This window comes from Battus philenor, unplaced genomic scaffold, assembly GCF_028537555.1.
Source record: "Battus philenor isolate CCGP_79_NKW_IND1 unplaced genomic scaffold, ilBatPhil1.0.hap1 SCAF_4, whole genome shotgun sequence".
NCBI lineage: Eukaryota > Metazoa > Arthropoda > Insecta > Lepidoptera > Papilionidae > Battus > Battus philenor.
This window is the reverse complement of record NW_027181704.1, coordinates 8,249,804-8,273,107: the sequence shown is the minus strand read 5'-3', so window position 1 is coordinate 8,273,107 and position 23,304 is coordinate 8,249,804. Positions and strand designations below refer to the sequence as shown.

The following is a 23,304-nucleotide window of genomic DNA, read 5'->3' as shown; positions in this document are numbered from 1 at the left end:
AACGTTTACTCGTGCTTATATATTAATTAATTTAATAATAACATTTTTGTATACCTTATTTAAATTATTACATACTATTAACAGATAAGCTTGTATTTCCTTAATAGTGATAGTTTATTGTTAAAATTAATAGTTTTTTTTTAACTCTGAATTAATATCACCTATTTTTTGCAGCTGGACTTCCGTACAAGATGTACGGAGGCAATGAGGGGTCGTTGACAGAAAAAAGGAAGCAACGGCGTATACGTACCACGTTTACATCAGCTCAGTTGAAAGAGTTGGAGCGTGCTTTTCAAGAGACGCACTATCCGGATATTTACACGAGGGAAGAAATCGCAATGAAGATTGACCTCACAGAAGCGAGGGTGCAGGTGTGTTTTTTATTTTAAATAATCGTAGCTATTTCAAATGTATATAAGTCGCAGCACACCAGTGATATATAGGATATGCTATTAAAAAAATGTCGGTTCAATTTCACTTTTTGTTTACGGGGTCGAAACAGAAATATACAAACCGTACAAACAAAAGTAATCGACATGGCCGAGCGTATTGGTAAGTTAAAGTGACAGTGGGCACATAGCTACAAAACAATAAATTGCTTTGACGTTAAGGTTTTCCTTAAGATCGTTGGACAACGCTGGATGCAGAACGCTTTTAGCCGGTCTTTTTGGAAATTAATAAAGGAGGCTTAAGTTGCAGCAGTGAACTTCCTACGGCTGTAATGATGTTGATTGGTGTACTTTATAACTAATTTTTTTAAACTCACTAATTTTTATAGAAAATATATATATTATCATGATGAATAATTAATAATTACATTACATTTTGTTGTTGTTAATTTGGTAATTGAATTATATGAACAAGAGAATAATTCACACAGACCATATATTTTTTAATTAATTTGGGACCAGTAGGAAATGTACTTAACTAAAAATATATTTGAGTTTTATTTAAAATACGTGTATTAAATCACATATTTTACTCTTTCTATTAATGTCATGGTCACGAACCTCAATGACACGTAGAATAGGATTAGAATTCCTTACTAATATGTTGTGAGCTCTAAGAGATGTCTGTTTTTATTGCATTTTCGTAGTCAAATTAACGTCCTGTAATTTGGCAACGGATGGCACGAAGCCGCCAAAAAATGTTCAGCGGATAACACTGGTAATTACATAAAAGGTGCTCATTTTTATGTTAACCGTGTGTGCGACGTGCGCTTGTAAATGTTTAATACGATCTCGGTACGGGGGCGTCGTCGAACCGAAGTTAGAACTGATCACGTATAGAACTCAGGAGTGACTCGGCCGTGACTCGATGTCGCTTATTTAATATTCTGAAAGACGCGACCCGCGGTAATATGAAATTCCCTGTTTGTTACATTAAAATTTGTCACGTGTGCTATGAATTATTGAAATCTTGATATAAAATATATTGGTAATTTTTGTTATATTTTTGGTTCAGATTTAGATTCAATAAATGTTTTTGAGAAAAATACTCTCATTTCGATTATTAGATTATTTTGAATGTAATTACGTTGCAAAAACGTATGTTAAATAAAAAACATAAAAAATATTTGATTAAATCAGGAATGAGGAGATCTGGAGAGACGGGTGAAAGTAATCGGTATAACCTAAAGGATTAGCTAGTTGAAGTAGCAATGGGTAGGCCACATAAAGCACAGAGCAGTTGACCGCTGAGGCCTTGAGGCTTTGGTGTAGAGGCCACGGACCTGTTAGTGCAGCGTAGAAAGTCCACGCATAAGCTTGACGGACGACCCTATTAAACTCGTTGGGCGCCGGAAGATGCTAAACGGTAGTCGCTTTCAAGCGGTCCTATTGTAAATCTATGAAAAAAGTCTAAGTCCAACAGTGCATGTCCTACGGCTGCAATGATTATGACGATCATGATTTAAAACATAACTCAAGAAAGTTACCAATATTTAAGAACTTTAAAAAATATGGCATTAAGTCTGTCGTTACATAAATTGTAAAAAGAGTAAATAACATAGATGACTTCCGTGGGTCTATATGTATATTAAAAATTCGAAAAAGAAATTAATACATAAAAGAGAATATGGCAACATAGCCACTCCGCATGGCAACAAACGCTCATTACATTAAAAAGTGTATCGGAACGGCGCGAGCCCGCCATAAATATCAAGGGCGGTCGCGTAATTCAGGCGCGCGCGACTACGATAATTAAAACTCGCCTGGAAAATGCGAATTCACATATTACAATTAAAATTGGGCAAAAGCCCGCGGTGGATATTGTATTTATTCAGCTTGTTTGGTATATGCAGGGAAAAGACATGTTCATTGCTTTGTTGCTATAGCTGCTGATATTATTGGCTTTTTTACATAAAAGATATTCATCGCCGTTATATATATCACTTATAATAATAATAATAATAAATCTTTAATTCAGACCATATTTTCAGTCCATATTTATGTTAGTACAATATTCTTACACTATGTTAGTTGTTTACAAACATACAAACATACAGAACAGCACATGGGTTAGTAATAAGATAAACTTAGCCTATGTTAGTATTAAAATTAAGTATAAAAGAAAACTTACATACTAAATACACATACGCTTATTGGCGAGTGTATGTGCACCATTCCAGCAGGCCCAGAGAGGGCTGTCTAACTTATACGCCAATGTGCTGAGGAGGGTGTTAGTGCTCTCCGCCGCCCGTCTCATCATCGACGCTACACGCTTGCGGATGATCGCGTAGAAGTCGTCCACCCTCGCCTCCGCAAACATGGCAGATGCACTACAGTAGCGCGGCTTGCCCAGCACCGCCCTCAGCACATTGTTGTACTGCACGCGAAGGGCTCTGACGGTCCGCTGCTTATAGTCCGCCCACAGACTGCACGTGTAAAAAGTCTGACAGTATGCTCTAAACAGTGACAACTTTACCTGTTTATTACATCGCGCAAATCTGCGAGCCAACATATTGCCCCGGACCGACAACGCCCGCCGTTCCCTCTCTATGTCGCCGTCGTCCTTGAGGTGCTCGTCAACTATGTGCCCGAGGTACCTGAACTCAGCCACCTGTTTCAGGGGGGATCCACAAAGCATGAAAGTAGGTTTAAAGTTCGAAGGTTTATTATTCCCCCTAAAAACAAGGATCTCGCTCTTTTTCGCGTTGTAGCTGAGTCCATTCACCCCGGCATACTCCTCACATATTTTCAACAGTTTTCGGAGGCCACTGACTGAGGGGCTCAGCAGGACCATGTCATCAGCATAGCTGATGTTGTTTATAAAAACTCCATCAATCGAGCATCCGACACCCGCCCTACTGAGCCTCTCTATCAGCTGGTTGACGTAGAGGTTGAAAAGCCTCGGCGACGTCAGCCCTCCCTGCCTTACTCCACAATTCAGTTTGTACGGGTCGCTCATTGCGTCTCCCCACCTCACTACATTTAATTGATTGCCATACCAGTACTGAAGAAGTGATAGCAGTTCCGGCCTTAAGTTGGTCTCGGTTCTAAGCTTGTGCCATAGAATTTTATATGACACCAAGTCAAATGCTTTGGACAGATCCAAAAAGCACGCATAAACCGGAGTTTTTCTGTCTGTGTAGTAGCGGACAGTTTGCTTGAGACACTGTATTGCGCTCTCAGTTGACAACTCGGGTTTAAAACCAAATTGCGCGTCATTGATCTTCGCGGATTTACTTAATTGCGTATCAAGCAAACTGTCCAGAACCTTAGCTACTATCGTCGCGAGGGATATGGGCCTGTAATTGGATCTGTCTGCTGCATCACCCGTCCTATTTTTTACCAAAGGTACCACCACTGTCTTCATCATTGCTTCCGGCAAGTAACTATGGTCAATACTGATATTGTAGAGCATGGCTAGGACCCCGGATAGGTGCACCCCAGCATAACGTAGATGCTCAACACTCAGGCCATCGTGTCCCGGAGATCTACCACGCTTCATACGCTTTACAGCACTACTAACCTCGCTTGCTGAGAAGCGTACCCGATCCTCCCTTACATCCACGATGTCCCGAGCTACGTCCTCGAATTGATGAGATGTACTCGGTGACTCAACTTTAAGATGAGACATAAACATATTAGCTATATTTCGGCATCCACTCGTGCCTCCCACCTCAACGGGAAGGCTCGCCCGAACATTTAATTTATTTGTCTGTCTTATAAAAGACGCATATTAAGTTAAAAAGGTATTCAAATAGTGATGTTTTTTTTACCTCAGATCAGATATTCTGTATTGAGTTAGCTTTTCAAGCGGTTTATAATGGAAGTGATTAGCTTCTGGTAGTTACTGGGACCCCTGCTCCTACTCAGAAATATTTTAATCTAAAAAGTTTTAAAAATATTGACACTACTAACCGACAGATTTTAAATATTTTGAATGAGTACTAAATTACAATGCAGTATATTTTAATTCGTTCGTGTCATAAGTATATCCTTTTTTAAATTTATATATAGTAGCCAATTATAACTGTATTAATCTGATCTTATAGGTGACCTCAATGTTAGAAAAGTAATAAATAAATTAATTGAAGGGCATTGATTCGTCTAGTAACGTTTCAATTCGCAAGATATAAAACCTATTTTAATAATTAAACTTTTTGGTACTAAGACCAAATATTAAATCTATATGGATGCATAAATATGAGTATATGGATATTGGCTTTTTGGTGACAGGATTAATTTTTAGTTTTACGACAATTACAACTATTTTTGATGTACAATCAATAAAATATAATGCCGTAAAAAATTAAATCAAAACTTGAATAACGCACTAACAGAAATTCGCAAAAAACAATTCGACAGCACTTGAGCTATATTACTCGTCGATCGGCCACCTGCAACCTCGCAAAGCAAAAGGAATCACTTGAAAAATGACCAGCTGTTTTGCACTGAACGTATTTTTTCCGTGCCCACGTTGTCATAGGGATGGGGCAATTTAATCCATCAAGCTGCGTTGCACGGTAGTGTCTGACTCAATAAATTCTATATAATCGCAGACGATTTTGGTTTTATTGTTGTACCAGAACCACGGGAGAGATTAGAACGCCGTAAAAGAATGATAACATTCATTCTTTTTACGGACGAACTTATGTTTCTATATTTATAAAGTAAAATTATAATTTAACATCGTAGTTTAATGAATTTATCATAAAAGATATAAAGCATAGAGATATAAAGCATAGATTTTTTTAACATATGACTAAAACCGATCCATATCGTCGTAGCAAAAAAAAAAAATTAAAAGTAAAGTTAATAATTGCCGTGAAATATTATAAAATCTTATATATCTTTTGGTTGATTACTACTAATCGGGTCACATAAAGCGCGCAGACTTTTGGCGCTGGATTATGGAGGGAAGTCCACGGACCACGGGCAATCGCAGCGTAAACTGACCACTAATACGGTGAACAGATGACCTTGTCAAGGTTATTAAAGATTTTGGATGCACAAACAGGTACAGGAAGCGGTTTTTAAATTGACTCCAGTACCGTACGCACAACTACAAAAAATAAATAAAATGATTAAATATAAGGTTTGATTGTCACAGGACATAGTGTAATTGCTTAAGATTTTGGTTTATTCTATAACACCAAAATTACACCTACTTTAGTACTGTTTATTAAAATTGAAGGTACAACCAGTCTTTTAGACCGTTATAACGATAAAGATCAAGGTACAGACTATTAAAAACATTTTAGGCAACAGTAATGTAAAAAAAATTGAAGGGCTTCGATAACATAGTAATCTCATGATTTTTATACATTTTCTATATGTATGTAGAACTAATTTATCAATTAATTTTCTGACTAATTAATATCTTGCTTTTTATATGAATAAGGTTATACAAAAAATTTGAAGCGAGTAGCGAAAACTGATCAGAGAGACACTATTACAGCGGCAAAGTTCTTTTTTGTTGGAATTTTGTTTTTGAAGGAATTTTTTTTGCAAATAATTACGGCTGGATAATTAGTAAAAGTAGTTCTGGAAATTATGGCGCAGTTAAAAGGAGTAGTAGTACAGCTATCAATATAAGTATATAGTATAGTACTAAAGCTATCAATTGTCACAAGTGAGTGTGTGGCTGAAGACAGTCGTTATGATGAGGCTGAGGATGCCATTTTATGAAAGCAGTTTTAGGTACTATTAATATTAAATTTGCCGGGTAATCTCATTAGTGATGGTTGTGTTTTAAACATATATTCTGGGCGTATGCTGTTTGCTTATTTATTTACAATTCCTTACAAAATAGTCTCGTTACATAGTAAGATACCTGTTGTACTAATCATACAACTGCACAATAAAGATTGACGGGCGGCCGTAAGGGAGACGTCAGCAAATTTCTATTCATTTTCTGATCTTATACCTCTAGCTCCATCCACAGGGGACGTAGGAGGTTAAAATCGTTACTTGTGTTCAAACACTTGTGTAATGATGTAATGATATTTATGCGGCTCAATAAATCAAAAAACATAAATCAACTTACTGTCAATTAAAAGGCAGTAAATAATAAGCATCGTGCCAAAGTCGCGTCGGTCACACGGTGGGAACATAGGATTTTCATCCAAAAGATTCACACTTTGGAATAAACGTTCGCAACTTTATTAAGCGACTTAGTTCTATTTTATGTCGTTGGTCCATCCACGCTGTGTTTACCAGTTCGTGGTCGCAAATCGAGAAATGTTCGGTTCGATCGATGGCAGTCGGCCGGCAATCGATTTATTAGGTCATATATATATATAAACGAATAGACAGATGAATTCTATTTTTTAGTGAAATACATATTGTTGTCTTATGTTTAGGGATATTAATAAGTCAGGAGATAATGTATGACAGATATAATGTATTACATATACAATGTCATCCCCTTAAGTTTGTGTCGCGCGCAGGTGTGGGTCGCGTGCCGCCACGTGCCACACACGCGCGCACCAATGTTCACTTCGTGTTTGATTGGATGCACTTGCCACAATTATCTGCTGCTTGAGTTTTACTAGGGTATAACGTTAGTCAATGTTCTTTTATTGGGGTTATTTATCGTCTCATTCTCTCGAATTGTTTTTACTACAATCAGTGTAAATAATAATGGTCGTACATTCAGGTATATAATGACCGATATGTTTAATATTTATACAGTATTATTGAATGCAGACGTATAATTTATATTTATATATTTTTTAAATAAATTGAACGAGTCTTTGGAACCTTTGTAGAATATCGTGTTTTACATGACAGTCAACTTATTGATTATCTTGTCGATTTGTACTTCAAAAGTTATAGCGAGTTATTTAGAGAGATTCCTTTGTCGTCTGGCCGTCTATAATAAATTCCATTTTTAAAAGAAGTTATTGAATATTTTACTTTTTTCGATAACATTCAAAAAACTGAAAACGGTAAAAGATGAGAACTATATATTACTAGTAATATAAACATATTGAAGACAAGTTCGCTCAATCATATCTGTGGCGCAATTTGAATTCAGCGAGTTATGTAATATGCTATATGCGTTTTATATAGCACGAAATTACAGATTATATAAGAAAAAGATTTTTAAATGAAGCAAAAATCTTAAAAATGGTTACTGCTGTAAATATTAGAATTATTAGTAATTATCGTAGAAACTGTAGGTGTAACATTTGTTGTAGGTGTAATCCGATTTTTGAAAATGGTTTTTTTACTGTATTATCATTACATACTTTATTGATTATTTGTGAAATTGTTTTTGGATAGAGTGTACCGTGAAGTAATTAACAACTAATGAGCTATACATTCATCTCTTTAAAACTTTTACATCTATAATCAATCATACTAAATGTTTGTACTATAAGAAATGATAGACTCAGAATACTTTTGTACTATATAAAGTATTATCTGAATAAAAAATATATCTTTATTGACGTCTAACGTCAACTGAAAATATACGTACAATATACCTTTTCTAAATGTTGTTATGAATAGTTAGTTCGTATATTCGCACACTGTCAAGAAGTTATTAACCGAATGAAATTAACAGAACACAAATGCATTTTCACTACTAAATCGTATGAGTGTTTATGAGAGAAAATTGTCACATCAACGTTTAATCTGCACGACTAATCGGACTGTAGGGCGTGACATTTGATATGGTGTGATAAATTTGGCACCAAAGACTCCACGCTATGGGAAGTAGTAGGAGAGACGGCCGATTGAGCGCACGCACCGTGTCGTGCATGTCCCACGGGATACTACTGGTACCTACCGTCCAAAGATCAAACGATAATTCGCTGTGAGAAATCGATTAACTTCGTTTGTATTTTCTCACATTAATACCGACCCTAAGCTTATATCAATTTGGTTGTTTTCTTTATAAAACCAAAAATATCTCCCTAATTTATATTTTCTTTCTCCGTTATCCCAATCATTAGTGTAATATGCTATAAATTTAAAATAAACTCTCATTCTTTAGTTATGTGCTATATAATAGTGTTACAAATCGCAGTAAGCACTTAAGATGATTAAAAAGTGATGTCGAAATTGGTATAGGGCTCCGAGAGCACTGCGCGGTGGTTTTCGTAGACGGCAGGATATTGTGAATAAAGGAAAAACGTTCACACCAAATTATAAATGATAAGAAAAAAAAAATAATTTGGAAGCAATATATGTATTTTCGCAATACATACTGTATTACAATTAAATAAAAATAAAAGTATTACAAAAAAGATTTTTTTTAATTACAAAAAATATTTTAGTATTTCGTTGATTTGGAATTTCCGTTTGATATATATATTTTTTCTCTTATGAACCAATACTATTGATTTTGCATACATTGTTAAAGTTCAAAACAGTTCATTAACTAAATGATTTTAAGCCAGTATAAATTCATACTATTACATTCTAATTAAGAGGAAATATAGTCACTTAAAGAGTGGTGTGTTCCGAGCTTGCTATGTAAGTTATGGGAACATAACACAAAAAAGGAAATTATCGGTTCTTAAGTATATACTTGAAGCGACAGTGATCATTAGATGTGGTTATAAAGAGTATAGCTTTACTTGAAAAGTAGATATATCAATACTTATAAATACGTACGAAACGGTTTAAACTTTTTTTATCTCAGGCTTTTATTTTAAAAAAAATCATGTATTCCGTACGTCATCTTAAGACATGACAGCGATAATATGGTGTTGTATACCTTTATATCCCTGCAATTTTATTTGCTGCGAGACCCTTAGTCGCATCTCTATTTTAGTCGGCAGTAATAGATGTAGTGTAGTTACCTATTACCGGCATGCTAAAGATAAGTACTATATATAGTACACTACAAGCTTCTTATTTTAAATTAAATCTGAATAAAATATTTTATTTTTTTTAGAATATATGCATTAAATCTTCTACGTCAATGCATACACTCTCACGCAATTATTTTTCATTTAACCCTGCACAAGTGCTGTCCCACGAGACATGCGATCAAGTATGCCGACGCCCCCAAAAACAGAACTACTATTTGAATGTGAGAAAGTTACTCTGAGCAATTTCGGTCGTGTTGACGCTGTGTCTAGGGATTTGTAATTTTCATTTTCGCAAGATAAAAACGTAGGGTTTTATTATACTCTCTGATTAATGATATTTACTTGACATAAATAATTTCTGAGAATATTCGTGGGGATAATAAAAATATTGTTTCTTCGCGGATGATATTTAAAAATAACATCTGATTTGAAGATCATTTCTCTAATAATCTGAAAACTTATTTTCTTATAGAAAATTCTATAAAACACAGTTAATAATTAAAAAAAAATTAATAGCGGTAATAATTTAAAGAAAATAGGGTATAATGTCAATAGTTGTTTTTGTTGGGATTCAAAATTAAATAACAGATTATTTTGTTATAATTGAATTTAATTATTATGTTAAAGAGCTATTAAATGTTTACGTAATTTAAATTTTTTTTATTATTAACTTGTTTAAAATATTGATTTAAAAATTTTATCATCTCAAATATGACTAATAAATTACAAAAAAGTAGAAACGATTCTGTTAGTACCGAATATAAACAACATATAAGAGCATTCCTTTTTAGACGAGTACATTTATTTCACGGGGGAGCATAGGCGACCTGTCAAAAACTATGAGACAAATCGAATATATGGATATCATAACTGTAGCGCTCCACCGTCCCACACGACGCCAAACGCCGAGTCACAATTTATGAAACGCTTTAATGATACTGCGATGATATTGTTATTACATCAACTTCTCCAAAAACGATATGAAAACCAAATCAAGAATATTACCATGAGTAGTTGTTTAGAAAAATAATATTTATTGAAAACTAAGTTATGTATTAATGTTTTTATAACAGTCACATGCATATACTGTGATTGGTTATAAGTGAAAGCTTTTAGGGATGAATGTATAGCTCATTGGCAGCCAAAAGCCTTAATGTTTTTACACCTATTTCACCAACTAATCTGTATAAGGTAATTACTATGAAATATACCGTACTGTACTGTTTCGAAGATGTGTGTTATGTGATGTTAGCCCTAAGGCTTTTACAGCTTGGTCGGATATGAGTTACCGCAGCGGAAGAGTCCGTGAACTATACTCTATAAAATATGTTATATGATCTATTTTTTATCGGAACGCGACAGGCCAATAACTTGTGACTGTACAGGAACTTAAGGGACAGACCGTAAACACTCATAAAGTTTTAACATGTTGTAATTTGAATTTGGAGAACGCTTTTGTACTTAATTTATTTATTATTTCTGAACCCATTTATTTTGGATTTTGATTCATACGTATTATTCAAATGGTCTATACCTTTTATATTTATACACTTATAACTAATTCACAATGCCAATAAACATGATTATTTTATCGTATGTATACTTTAAAAACAATAATAAAAACATAAAAGTAAAGAATACATCCTGATAAAACGAGGGCAGTCAGGGGCAGTCCCGCATTCGTTCGACACAAAACGATTCTCGTGCAAGCCATTTAACAGCAAGACACAAGTGCCGATATTGTGCATGCGTTAAATATATTTCACTTTAGTTCCCCGCATCACATTTATAATACATCGCGGCTCATTTAATGCTCACTCCGATAATAAAGACTAACATTTAGCGTTAGTAAATCAAAATGTACCTCACACATCTGTTATATGAAATCCAATAGCTTTATGATTACAGTGATTCTAAAACAAGTTATTACCAAAAAAACTTAAAATTTCTTTTCATAAATAAAACGTTATAATTTACGACACAATTTAAATTGATGTATATAAAAATTAACTATATCGTCGGTCCATCTAACGAGGAGGTTACCTACACCGCGTCTACCAGCTTCTGGTTGCGACCACCGAGATTTTTTAGCCACAAAGGTTGTACGAGTAATATGCCCCGCCTACTGCCACTTCAGACAATCAATTCTTCGAGCTATGCCGATGGATGCGAGCAGCACAAAACCTTTAGGGAAAGCCTGTTCCTTGCAGTGGGCATCTGTCGATGAAGATGATATATATAATGAAGTGATATATAAGTTTAATCGTTTACGTTTAGTTTTAAATTAAAAGTACATAAAAAGAATTTACGTTATATGGGAAAAAAATAAGTGAAGTACAAAGGGCATATTTTTTAACAAAAAGCAATTTCTTCCGGCCATCAAAAACGGAAGGTCTTGGAAATAAATGCACATACATACATGTCAAACATTGCCTTTAATACAAAGTATCTATTTTACCTACATCTTGATAATAATCACACACCATTATAATAAACAAACTGTTCGGTTAAAACACAAAATATTTATTATACACAATGATAAGTAAACTTTCCTAGCCTTTTGAATTGGCAGTGATTAAGTTTTTCTCTTTCATTCTACAATTTTTCTATCTTTCTCTTCTTTCCTTTTTCATTCATTCATCTTCAATCACTGGAGTTAGCCTATTTATTTACAATATATCACAGATTTTATTTTAGTTCTTTCACTTATACATATGTGTATCGCAGTTTGTTTAATATCACAATTACAATATTTTATTTTTTTGCATTATATTTGTTTTCTACAATATTTTAATTCTGATTGTATTTTATTTTCACACTATTTTGCTTACTTATTTCTATTTATTGTTACTTTAATTATCTTCCTGCAGAATCTGAGGAAGGATTCTCTTCCTTCCTTGTCTGTCATGATGGAGGCGATAGTCGCCTCCTCAATCCTTTTCCTCAGCCGGCATTCGCTGACCAGTCGAATGCGGGACAGTCGGCGATCAGATGGATCACGGTCTGGCCCACGCTCGGTTCACAGAAGCACGAGGGATCCTCCTTGAGCTTAAACCAGAAAATCTCCTGTGCCCCGTGAAGAGCTGGACCAAGATCGCGTCTACCTCCATACTGCGGAGCGCGCTGTAGACGGCTTCCGGTCGGTGCTATCGTTCCTTCAATTTACCTCCTTTTCCATTCGTAAAGCGTTCCCGGCCTAAGATGTCGCTTGACGAATGAGATAGGGCATTCGTCGTAGTCCGGTCTTCTTTTGCACTTCAGGGCCGCGTCCTTGGCAAGTTGGTCCGCCCTCTCATTCCCCTTAATTTCCGCGTGGGCTTTCACCCAGTATAACCTTACGTCTAGCAGCTATAATTTACAAGACTGAACCATTGGCTGAAAAGGCCCAAAGTATCAATGAGCAAAAGTAGCAATAGTTACAACGAACAATTAAACGAATACTGTCGTAAGTATATAATTTTATCGTTACATTAGGAAGTAAGATTTAATATTTATTACAGTACACAATAAACCACCTGCGTTTATACATACGTTTTCATAGTTGACTTTAAATAAATATTTATAATAACTAAAAAATAAATTAAAATTTAAACAAATTATGGGTAAACAACTATTAGTAATGTTTTAATTATAAATTATACTTTTTTTCGTAATCTATTTTGACGATTTCAGATTTTTAGACATTCTCTTCATCTGATAGATGCCCATCGCAAGGCACAGGTCTGCTCCAAAAATTGCCACAATTAGCGGTCTTGCGCTTCCTGAATCCAGCGACTCCCGCTACCTTAACTATGACACCAGCCCACATATAGTGGGGCCCACCTTCTCCGCGTCTACAAGCTTGTGGTGGCCACTCTGGAACCTATTGACTCCAACGACCATCGATCATACCAGCGATGTCTCCACCTACTGGCATTTTAGACGACCAATTCTTTGAACTCGTCGGTGACTTTGGTTCTTCGGCGGATTCAGAGCACAAGCAAAGTTCATTTTCTCGTTCACCTATTAAAACCATAATTAATTAATTAAAAATTGTTACAAAGATCAAAGAAATAAAAGAAGGTTTAAATATTTCCTGTACTCTCTGAGCACGCGACTAAATAATTTCGTACCATCTGTCGATCTCTATCGCCTATTTGTCGCGTCACGTGCCTGTGATCTTGTGATAACGAGCCATTGTATTGCGGAAGCATCCAGCGGACCAATCACGGTGATGCGTCAAAATTGATTCAAATCTGTTCCATTTTTAATTGAACTACCGCATAGAGATGTGTCAGATGAATCTAGCCGATTGATTAATCGGTTTGTTAACAAGTCATATTCAATTAAAATCGATTGAAAAGCTCTCTAAATTTGGAAATATTACCAAATAGTTTAAATAGCATATTGTATGAAGAGTTATTGGGGACTTGAAAGTTCTTTGGACATGCTGATTGGACCATGCTAATTAGTATACAGCGCTATGACAAAGTTCTTAACTGCACGATATTAGGATTACGATTATTATCAGGTTATGAAGACGATGTAAAGAAAATTGAATTAATATGATTACCTACTCATAATAAATGGGCGCTTTCGATAACATTAAAGAAATATATTAAATAGATGGTACAACGTAGCAGACTACTATTATGTATTTTTTAATTTCAGTGTTGTTTTAAAAATGACGCTTATATTTTTAACATCATTTTTATCAGAGTAGGGTAGTGCAATACAGAGGAGGTAATGGAGCGCAAACGCTGGTATTGTCGCATCTGTTCGGGTCGTCGCTAGTAGCCGTAACTTTTTGTCGTGTCAGATTGCCATCATTAGAAATTCATTGACTCGGTGTAATAAATAACAGCTAGCAAGTTAATCTAATATTTTTTTCATCTTGTGTTCATATGCGATGACAAGATAAAATAGCAGACTTTTATTTTTATGTTTATTATTCATCAATATTATGAAAAGAGGTAAGTTCGAACAGTGGTGAATGTAACACTGCATAGATGTTTTAGTGACGAAACTTTCGTTTGTGGTATTATTTCTATGAAGTAGTCTCTAATATCTCCAAAAAAACAAAGTTTATGTTGCGAATTAAAGCCAAATACTTATTTACTTATATAAAACAGAATTCTCTATAAATATATCATTATAGTTCGAATACCATTACAAGATTTCTATTGGCAAAACCGCAAGTATTAATGTATAAACAACCCAAAAATAATTAATTCATACTGTTGACAGCCGACAAAGTCCAAATCAAACACGCAGTGGCGATGACACACCTGTCGTGTGCTAAACGCCGTCAAATTACGACATACGGACTAAATAAACTATGCATTCATCTCTTTATTATGATGTGTTAATCCCGGATTATCAGCAAATGTTAACACATGTTACTAGTTAGTAAAAAAATGTGAAAGCGTTTAATACATCTTAACAACCCTTTTAAAGACATCATAAAATCAACTTTAAGGTTATACATGCAAGTTATATTTCCGAAAGGCGGTATCGTTATTCCAAAATTGGGTGGATTATTGAAGGGTAGCTAATATTATTCCGGGGCGTTTGGTGTTGCCTTTTCATCCGCTAAGTATAAACAGGGGGGTGTGTTCGTGTTTGATCGCGCTCGACCGCTTCATCGGCGATTGATTAACTTTGTATTACTTGGTAACTAGCTCGATTGCTTTAAAAACATTGGAAATATTCCGAGTATGAAAAATAAATTTACTTTTTTTAACTTTCATGATATATTTATTACTTTAGACGTTGTACCGTAGGTGAGTAATGAATAAAAAGTTCAATCTTGACTAAAAGTTAGTTAGTTTTATTTATTTATTGACTTATTCAACCTTTTTACAATTTGTGTGATGGCGGATTTCGTGCCTAATGGGCGTTCTCTTACAGTAAATCCAAGATGGTGTGGAGGTAGTTTGTAGAAAGGTGTATAAATATTAAACAAATTTTAGATAATTACATAAATATATATTTTATGCTATGTGTAGATGATTCTTCTATTCTTCTATCTTATTATCTAATTAGTAATAAATAGATTATGGTTTGAGTCGAGGAATTGCAAGTATTACTCACCCAGAATTATTACCTTTTTTAGTAACCATTAATAGTGGGTTCTTATGTTTGTGTATGTATGTATATGTTAATAAATGTAGTATATATGTATATTTATACGTATATGTATATGTAGTATCAAAATACTACATATATACATTCTCAAAAGAAACAACGGCTGATGGCAAGCGGTATTAGAAAGCGTTAGTTTTCAAGTAATTAATGTGAGAACAATAGTACTGAGCAGATCGAGCATTGCCTAATATAAACCAAATGAAAGGTGAATCTAGTTTTGTTCTTTCATAGGATATTTTTCGTAATAAAAACCCCCGTCGGCTTAAAAGTAGTTATTGAAAGATTATCATTAATTTAATTTTTGCCTTTACCCTAATCAAAATATACCTCAGCAATAAAATTGCGCTTTTTAATATAAATCTCTTATATATTTGTTGATGTTTATTATAAATATAAAAAAAACATTTTTTTATTTAAAAAATTTGGATATGATCGGTTGATGAATTCATTCATTCGATTCACATTCGTTTGTCACACCTCTTTTGATTAATATTTTCATATATAGTATAGTTCAGAGTTTTAAATATAGCGTACGTTCTTCTTTGTAAGCTCTATCTCCCGAGCTAGTTAATGCTGTGTTACGCAATCATTTATCACTAGTCGTTTACGGCTGCTATATAATATACATTTTATGAAGATTAATAATCAAAAAGAAAATGTTACTAAACGTCGCATTTATTGAGCGTGTAAAGTGGCGGGGTATGTTTGTAGTGGAGCCGCGGAGAGGATCAAAGTGACGTCGCAGGAGCCAAGCGGCCCCGGCCCGAGGCGAGCCGTGCTTGCGTCAATATTTGCCCGCCACGGCCCAGCTAATGAATACAATTAGATCATTCCACGCGGCCTCACGCTCTCACCGTACGCCTCGCTGCCTTTCTGTGATGTGACAAGATGTCGCTTTTCTTGTCCATGTATGTCTAAATCAACAAACAAAACAAAACTATTACATATTGTGATTTTTTACTAAGAGGTCTCATAACTTTTCTAGTTTCTATCACCATGATTCAAGTGATCACTCTTATATATGTTACATCAATTTATTTTTTCCTTTAGATTGCGACAGTATTGTATCGTACCATACGTACATTAATTGACAGGAAATGCAGAATACACACCTTTAAGACTTTCACATGTATATCTTTAGTAATCAATCACTGTATATCTGTAAGCAAATTATTAACTCTGTAATATTTATTTAATTTTCAATAAAGGTTGCAAAAATGCAGTGGTCTCTTTATCACGCGATAATATAAAAAAAAAATATTATAATCATTTCAGCCGAAGGATGATTGATTTTGAATTTGAAATCCGCAATCTGATTTGATTTGATTTGATTAAAACAATGATGATTCATGTGGTTGGTGTGTTTAATTTAGGATGTCGAACAATGTGTCGATTTTATCAAACGGTTAATTAAAAATTACTTAAATAACTTCGAAGTGCTCCTTCTTTTATCCCATCAAGGTTTAGTTTTATCGATATATAAAAAAGAAATATTTTTATTTGGGTCTTTTGTAACTGAATTTTATAATATATGTTCGAATAGATATAAGTAAAATTTAAACGTTTCCCTTTTCCGTAAGCTTTCATTGTACTAAGACTTTTTAAAACTTTTTCTATTCTAATGACATTTTTATTGTAGCATCCAAGAACTACTTGTTTTTGGGATATTATAACGTATATCAGGCTATTAACTCACCGCTATGTGATAATAGCTTTGAAACTACGGTAGTTTGGGAAGGCGTTTCTGTAGTTTTAACCAAAGGCGTCAAAAAAGACCTTTGTGTGTCCAGTAAGAGACCGGCATCTTATATAGGATTTCCCCAGGAGAAAACAAAATTGACTATTTAGTCAGATCACAAATGTAGCGCTTATCTGATATAATTAGTATTTATGTATACACTTAGCTGCTATTTGTCATTTGTTGTATTCGTCGAATTGGTCCGCGGCGTGGCTACGTGCCCGCTGCGAGCATATTTGCTGTTTGCCCGCCGCGCAGCGCCACATGGCGGCGTTTGTTTATTTTAATACTCAAGCATTGTTGCTCCGTGTTTGCAGAGGGAACTGTATTAAACTACCCCTGTGGATTTGTTCAAGGTAGACGGTAGACGTGCCGCGGGATCTAATGTTTTGGTCAAATTGTTTATATACGTAACTTAATCCTGTTATAGTTTCTTTGTTTTCGTGTCATTTATTTTTATTAGTTTATTTATTTATTTGTTTTCCTTGATGGTTAATAGTGATCACTTGTGAACGTTATAAGAAGCATGCCAGAAGAGCTTAAATTTCTAGATATTCGAAGCTATTGCAACTCCCTTTTAAATGCATCCTTAAAATATGAAACTACGAGGGTTCTACACGCATCTTAATCCAAATAAAGGCCTCAACGAACTACGTAGGGATCTTTTTTGTGATCTCTTTCACAAATGCCCTATAATATAGTGGAGCAATTGTGTTTAAAAAAGACTTTATTATGAAGGATAATTTTTGTTGTTATTGACAGATATTTTTAAAATTTATTAAAGAATAATTCAGAGGTATTGATTGAAAAATTTAAAAAAACGAATCCGCTATGTTGTGGTACGAAAATAACTTCGTACCATTTGTATTAGCATTTTTGTGCAATGAATTATATTCTAATTCGCTACAAATTTTATGTACTTGGCATCGACGTTGAGTGATCCCATTACACTGTCGTGATCATGAAAATGTGCAAAGAAATAAATTACCCGCGTTGAATCGTTTTCTAAGTCTGTGTATTCATCGTGCAAACATTTTGTAAAAGCTGGTAAAATCTTTACTTATAGATCTATTTATATTACGAGAACATTAAATTTTCGTTTGCTATTAATATCAATTCATGAGTTTTAGATATTTACATATATTATTTAAATTGAATATTTGTTATGAAAAATAATTATCCTGGTTTTTACATTTTCATAAATTAATTGGTGATAATTCCACTTGTATTAAAAGTGGACTATTACAAAAACAATCACTTTAAATAATTAACAATAATACATCATTTAATTTGGAAAATCCCTTATCTAACAGTTATCGTTATCCAGTAGGGAGTATAGGTCAGAGGTGGCATCTGCAGAGCGTGTGCATCTCTTGGTTAATTACATTTGACGACCCCCTCTCCCGGCCCGCCTCAACACCCGTTCGCGCCCTCCAGCGCCCGTCCGTCCAATTCGGTTCATTTGCAAAGTGCATTTCGATGCTGTGCTCGATTGTTCCGACCCGAGCTTAATTGCCCGATGCCGGCCCGTTATTTATTATTGACATTCGCTTGTATATTTACCAGTGTTTATCGAACGCCATTCATTTGCGATTCCGCTAAAATAGATCGTTAAATCGGCACAATATCTGGATGCTCGTAAAAATGGAACCACAATTGTGTAGTACGCTAATAAAGACATATTCTGTTGTTCAAAAATAGACGAGTATGTTTGTTTTTGAACATTAATTTACTGATCCTTGGGGTTTACAATTAATCAAGAAGCTGTTGATGTTTAGCGTCAATTATTCTGATGGAGAACACCTTTAAGCGTTAAGAAGTTCTTTCGTCTTGAGTCAAGAATGTTTTAAAATAAAATTCATGTAGTCAATAATAATCTAATCTGTTCAGTTATGTTTCGTGTATTTAAATAAAATTTCCATACACACTTTAACGTTAACTTTGATGCATATTATTATTTTTAATTTAAACGATTAAAAAATATTTGGTATTTGATATCATATTTCATTTTGGCAGTAAAAGAGTTAAACATATGGAACTACAATCATAAGTACCGGAGGCAGAGAGTCAAACTAGGTAAGTCCAGCTAAGAGAAATAGGTCAATAATAGAATTCAACTCGGTCAGGCAGCGTTCGAAAGACTACAAAACATCTTCTGTTCCAATATCCCTCAATGCATAAAGGTGAAAATTTACGATCAACATGTGTTACCGGTGATAACTTATGGCACTTGGTATTTTACTGGCTTCTATGGTCACTGGCGGTCGCTCAACTAGCCATGGTGAAAGCTATGCTCGGACCCGTAGAAGAACCGGTAAGCGTACACCACCTTGTGATGGTCGTTGTAAGATAGGCTATGCAAGTCCGCTTAAAATCTATACTATTGAAAATATATGGAATAGACTTTGAGAGATTGTCCAGCGGACGACGTCCTGCGGATGAAAATATGATGATGATCTATTTCTAATCTGAATAAAGGCACCACAACTTTTCGCATTAAATTTATGTAGGCGGACGTTATAAAAAATGTATTTGCATTGCGAACACGACGCGAGTACGATAAACATCGGTAGGAATCCGTACAAACAAATCGACGGACGTTTATTTACGTCGAACGCACGCTCGGTTCGATGTAAGTTCGCATTCGGTTCGGCATCGGATCGCTCCTCATTTGTATTGCCTTTACATTATTTGTTTGTTTGCGGATGCCTCGTACGTTGAGCTTTGATTTTTTTCGATTCCGATATAATGCGGGAGGCGTGGCGCCCGGGGCCAGCGACTCCGCTCTCTGCTCGTGCCAATCAGACGAGACGTTCGTTCGTTAGGCGAGCCACGACGCTTGGTTAAACTGGGCACGTACGTGGGACCTTTCCACTCGAAAGCTCTGATTTTCTCTTAGATTCTACGTTAAAGTTTTGCACTCTTTACATGACTTTTATGTATCGAATACTATAAACAATTGTGTTCGTAATAATTTCAAAGATTTGCAGAAATTTTACTCTTGAAATAAAAAGAAATTAAAACTGGATTTTAAGGAATTACGTCGCGGTTTTTTTTGTCCTTGTCGTTTCGAACGTTTAGCTACGTTCTTGATCATGGCAGGGCTGAGGTGTTGAGCGACTTTATTGCATAATCATTTCGATATACCTTTAAAAATGTTATACGCGCACTGTTTTTCACAAACATTTAAAGAAGAAAAGCCTTGGTCGAGGATTCAACGAGTTGCCTCCTTTGTCTTCTTTTTTCTCAGTGCTTCCATTATTGTAAGGCTCGTCAGCACTCGCACAGAGTCCGCCCATCAGGTTGGTGATCGCCTCGTTGGTCTCTTTTCGTCTACTTTTTCAACGACAAACAACTTGTCGAGATTCTCTGGTTGCCTCCGACCTATGGGGCCGAAGTAACCCAAAATCCGCTTATAGCAGATAGGGAGAGCCTGGTCTTTATTCGAAGCTGAACGATAAAAGATCTGTTGGTTCACTTGGTAGTTCATGGTATGCATAGCATCTTTCGCCAGCATCGCATTTCAAAAGCGACTATCTTGCTTCAGTCTGTCGTACGGATTGTCCAGGATTGAGATGCGTATAAGTATTGGGAATATCAGAGTTTTACGAGTCTCATTTGTACGGTGTTGGAGACTCTTCTGTTCTGCCATATTCTGGTCAACTTACGCATTTGTGTTCTTCTTTGTATCTCCTTATGGCACTCTTCCTGATCGCTGACCATTGACGCCTGATATGGGATATCTCTTGCGTACTGTATACCTGAGAGCGCTTCGGCGAGATTAAGTGAGATGATTTCCATACCATGGTTAAACCAGTTTTGCTTAAAAGCGACCAGCTCCCAGCATCTTCAGACAATCTCAACAAGTCGTCTGTCCACTTAAACCTATCAAAATTTAATTTAATTTCTTGGAAACAGATGGGAATACTATACATAATATAACGAGACCTTTAGAAATATTTCATTAATAGCTTCAAAATAAGTATCCACGACATGATTTGTGGAATTTAGAAATTGATTGCAGTAATTGATGATAATGGTTTTGTACGCTTCGTTGAAGGGCCGTCTATTAAAAACGTGCGTTATACTGAAATAGTACTAGCCCTACAGTAGACTAACGATCTGCGTGTGACAGCGGCCAGTATGATGAATGCTAGAGCTAGTATCGTTCTGCGTCACGACGACATGCGACTATGCGGCAATACAGTCCACACGATGATTGATACTGTGTTTCATTGCCAAATGTCTCATAAACGTACATACTGGCTAATACAGGATAATCCTATAATAGCAACCGATCGAGCAGTGGTTCGGTCTTCTCGGGCACCTTCGAATGGTAATGTAAAAATCCGATTCGAGTGACAGGTTAAGCCAAAGTCCTGTCCCGGTATCCCATGCGCCCAGTCATGCCGTAAACATTCGATCTTGTAGGCTATATAGTTGATGTAAATAATAATTAATGTAACGGCCCAAGCCGAGGTACCAGAACTGACTTAAGAGGTTTGAATTAAGTACTATGGTACCTCGAATTTTGTGGAGCTGTGGATACGTATTAGCATTGGTCACAATAAAAACGTTGTTGCTCAGTAATTTCATTTCTAAAAATGGCTTTTTTATTAAAGTAATTAAAAGGAATTTCTTGATCATTTTTATATAGGGTATTAATTTAAATTATTTGTCCATATTATTTAGTATTATTATCCTCGATCTAATGCAATTAATGCAAATAAAAGTTATGATATCTCTGTATAAAATTCTACGTTCTGCAATTATTTACTCTGTGTTTATTTTTCTAGTTTAAATCAACCATATTTCCGCATATAAAAATGCATGTCACTTTCTAAATTTACATGGCGTTGACGTATTACTCTGTGTAGTAATAAAACATTTGAATTGTTCTTAGAGCTGCTGAAGTTCATTAACGTTTGTCACAATCACTGCCAAGGAGAGTATGTGGGCTTGTGGGAGGTACACTCTTATATTATGCGCGTCACTAATAATGTATTTGTTTGCTCTACGAAAATATATATTACATGTATGTCTAAAAAGTGTTAATAATGAAATAGCTTTTACAAAACAATGTAACCTCTGTTTAAAAATTAATGCTTGTTGGTGGTTTTCGGTTTGTAAGATTTTATGAATTGATTTGAAACACGCAATTATGATTAAAAAGACTTACAAAATAAATTAAACGGAGCCTCCTATTCTAAAACAAGATTTATCAATAATTCCAAGGTATTTTTATGTATCGAATACTAATATATATATTCATTGTGTTGTAGTATATAAAGTAATTGACACAAATATTGAGAATGTGTGAGGGATAATATATTTATGAATTAATAATATAATCATCCACCTAATCAGTATTGGGGTGGATCTTGGACTTTTCTTATGCTAGAAGACTAGATCCCTATTAGTTGAAAAATTATACAAGACCAAAACAATCAATATGTTAATATCATCCGTCGAGAACAATTACAAAAGATTGTGAGGTTCTCTTACGAAGTGTTCTCGTTAATAACGAAAGTCGTATGGCGGAACTTCTCACGTTTTCTAAGCTCTCACGGTCATGATATATGTTTTATGAATATAACTTTAACATGTAAGTTATATGAAAAAGTTTAAAAGCGAGCAAACATCATCAGCGTACAATGGGCTGGGCAAACAGAGCACGCGTATGATTGTGTCGGCGCAGCGCGACTATGCGGACTCGTTTTTTACTCGCAGCGTCCCCAATCAGCGCCAGTGGCAGTTGCAATTATCTCCTGTGACAAATCGAATTACGATCAATTCGGATTTGCGCGCATTCGTACGAATATAAAACGGTTTGCATTAAAATTTGGCGTTCGATGCATGGGATGCCTTCCCATTAGTCGGGTTGAGCGTTAACTTTGTTTGTTTATCCTGCACGGAGTTCGCAATGACGTTTTCATTGCAACCATTTCCAAACCCCCACTGCATTTTTTCATATTATTTTCGTTTAGTCGGTTATGAAGTTTAATTTTTTTTTAACTGTGTAGACTTTATAAGTATGATGAATATGAACATATGCTATGATATAAATAATTTAATATGATTGTTACAATAATCGATATTGTTTTACTTACAAATATCATTATCATCATCATTTCACGACGATAGACGATAGACGCCTACTGCAACGGAC

The 23,304-nt window shown here is 35.1% G+C and overlaps 1 protein-coding gene across 1 annotated transcript in view; it reads left to right on the top strand.

The window, feature by feature from the left end:
• LOC137928747 (paired mesoderm homeobox protein 2A-like) overlaps nucleotides 1–23,304 on the top strand; it is a 40,938-nt gene that overhangs the window by 11,356 nt on the left and 6,278 nt on the right. Inside the window, exon 2 of the mRNA XM_068771701.1 lies at nucleotides 175–371. Within this exon, the coding sequence (XP_068627802.1) occupies nucleotides 175–371 (197 nt within the window). The remainder of the gene's footprint in view (nucleotides 1–174; nucleotides 372–23,304) is intronic.